Here is a 1,592-nt window from a genome sequence, read left to right on the forward strand (position 1 = left end):
TGGAGAGTATGGGCTGCCTGGCTCTCCACTCAGTAGTGTCTCACTGTTCATCTTAGTCTTGAGGCAGGAAATGTAACGGCTGCAGAAGTCCTTGCACAGGTCACTGACTTTCTCTAGCTCTAATAGATGAATCCTCAGCACCTGGATGGCCTTGACCATCTGATAGAAAGGAAACCGTTGTGACACTTGCCAGTGTTCGAAGTTAAGATCAAAGCTATGAGGTATATACAATAATATTAGCGATTTCGACACCGGTCACATCTCTTACCAAGTTGTCAAGGTCTGGGTCTTCGCTAAAGAAGGCTTTGCCATCTTTCTCCTGACTGCGTACAAAGTTTTCAATGTCAACATCAAAACTGGCAGAGGTTACGCAGTCAGAGCCCTGAGTAGACTGCTCACACTTCTCAAACAGCAGAGCCAAGAGAGGGAAGAGGGGATGTCTGAGGAGGGGAAGAACCGTGTGTAAGAGAAGACACTGTTCAAGTCACTTCTTGAACTAATATGCTGATTTGCTCCTCAAGAAATAATTCTTATTATCCAACAGTTGTGCTACTGCCACATGAACACAAAATTCAAAAGAACAGCATTTATTTGAAATCGATATCTTCTGTAAAAATTACAAATGTCTTCACTGTCACTTTTGATCAGCTGAATGCATCCTTGCTGAATAAAACTAATCATTTATTTAAAAAATATATTTCTAAATGTAATGTATATTTATAAAAAGTATAAATTCAGACACTCATGTCACCTATATATACAGGCTTTGTAGACATCCATTTGTGTTTGCGGTTCAGTGGATGCAGGGCTGCTGGAGCTTCCCGTGTTTCCACTGGCAAAGCCCTTCTCAAGGTCACTCTCTGACTGCTCCATGATCTGCATCTAATCCAGGAGAAAACAGCCAAAAAGGGACAATATGCTTGAAAGTGGTATTTAGCATTTGTAGCTCAATGACTTTATATCACTTCCAGATGTACACTTTAACAGTTCACAAAGACTCATAAACAGCAATGAAATATATATATATATAAAAAAATTTGAGTTTAAATGTTGATCGTCAACGTCAGGAACAAAACACTTACATTTATAATAGTTCTTTAAATTTCTCAATTTTATATGAGATTTGCAATTTTTGAACAGTTTAAAACCCTGACTTAAGTGATTGTTATCTAACAAAAAAAGAATCAAAATCAAAGTCAAAGGGAGCCAAACTAAATTTTATAATAGTTCTTTAAATTTCTATTAATTTGATGACATCTGTGCATCTTTTGTGGATTAAACCCTTGATTTGACTGATTTGTTTTCTAGCAAAAAAAAAATGATTAATTTAATTAATTCAAATCCAATTAAATGCTAGTCAATCGTTGGAATCCTCCTCACACAATGGACAGACGTACTGGACTGTGTATTTGTTGGACATTATCTCGATGGAACTCTCAACTTCTCGTATACATGGATCTAATGTGAAAACTGTAAATGTATGACATTCAGCTTTTAATGTTGTGCCAGCTTTTCTAAAATCTTTGTAAAAATTATTTTATTGGTATTTATTTATCTATTATTATTACTATTTATATATATATATATATATA

The 1,592-nt window shown here is 35.4% G+C and overlaps 1 protein-coding gene across 1 annotated transcript in view; it reads right to left on the bottom strand.

The window, feature by feature from the left end:
• LOC107576592 (homeobox protein PKNOX1-like) overlaps positions 1-906 on the bottom strand; it is a 4,496-nt gene extending 3,590 nt beyond the window's left edge. The window contains exons 1-3 of the mRNA XM_016262743.1: positions 752-906; positions 269-440; positions 1-159 (exon numbers count right to left, since the gene is read on the bottom strand). Of these exons, the coding sequence (XP_016118229.1) occupies positions 1-159; positions 269-440; positions 752-882 (462 nt within the window). The 5' untranslated portion in view covers positions 883-906. The remainder of the gene's footprint in view (positions 160-268; positions 441-751) is intronic.
• Between the last annotated feature and the right edge of the window lie 686 nt (positions 907-1,592).

The sequence above is a fragment of the Sinocyclocheilus grahami genome, unplaced genomic scaffold (assembly GCF_001515645.1).
Source record: "Sinocyclocheilus grahami isolate Dianchi unplaced genomic scaffold, SAMN03320097.WGS_v1.1 scaffold3985.1, whole genome shotgun sequence".
In the NCBI taxonomy this organism is placed as follows: domain Eukaryota; kingdom Metazoa; phylum Chordata; class Actinopteri; order Cypriniformes; family Cyprinidae; genus Sinocyclocheilus; species Sinocyclocheilus grahami.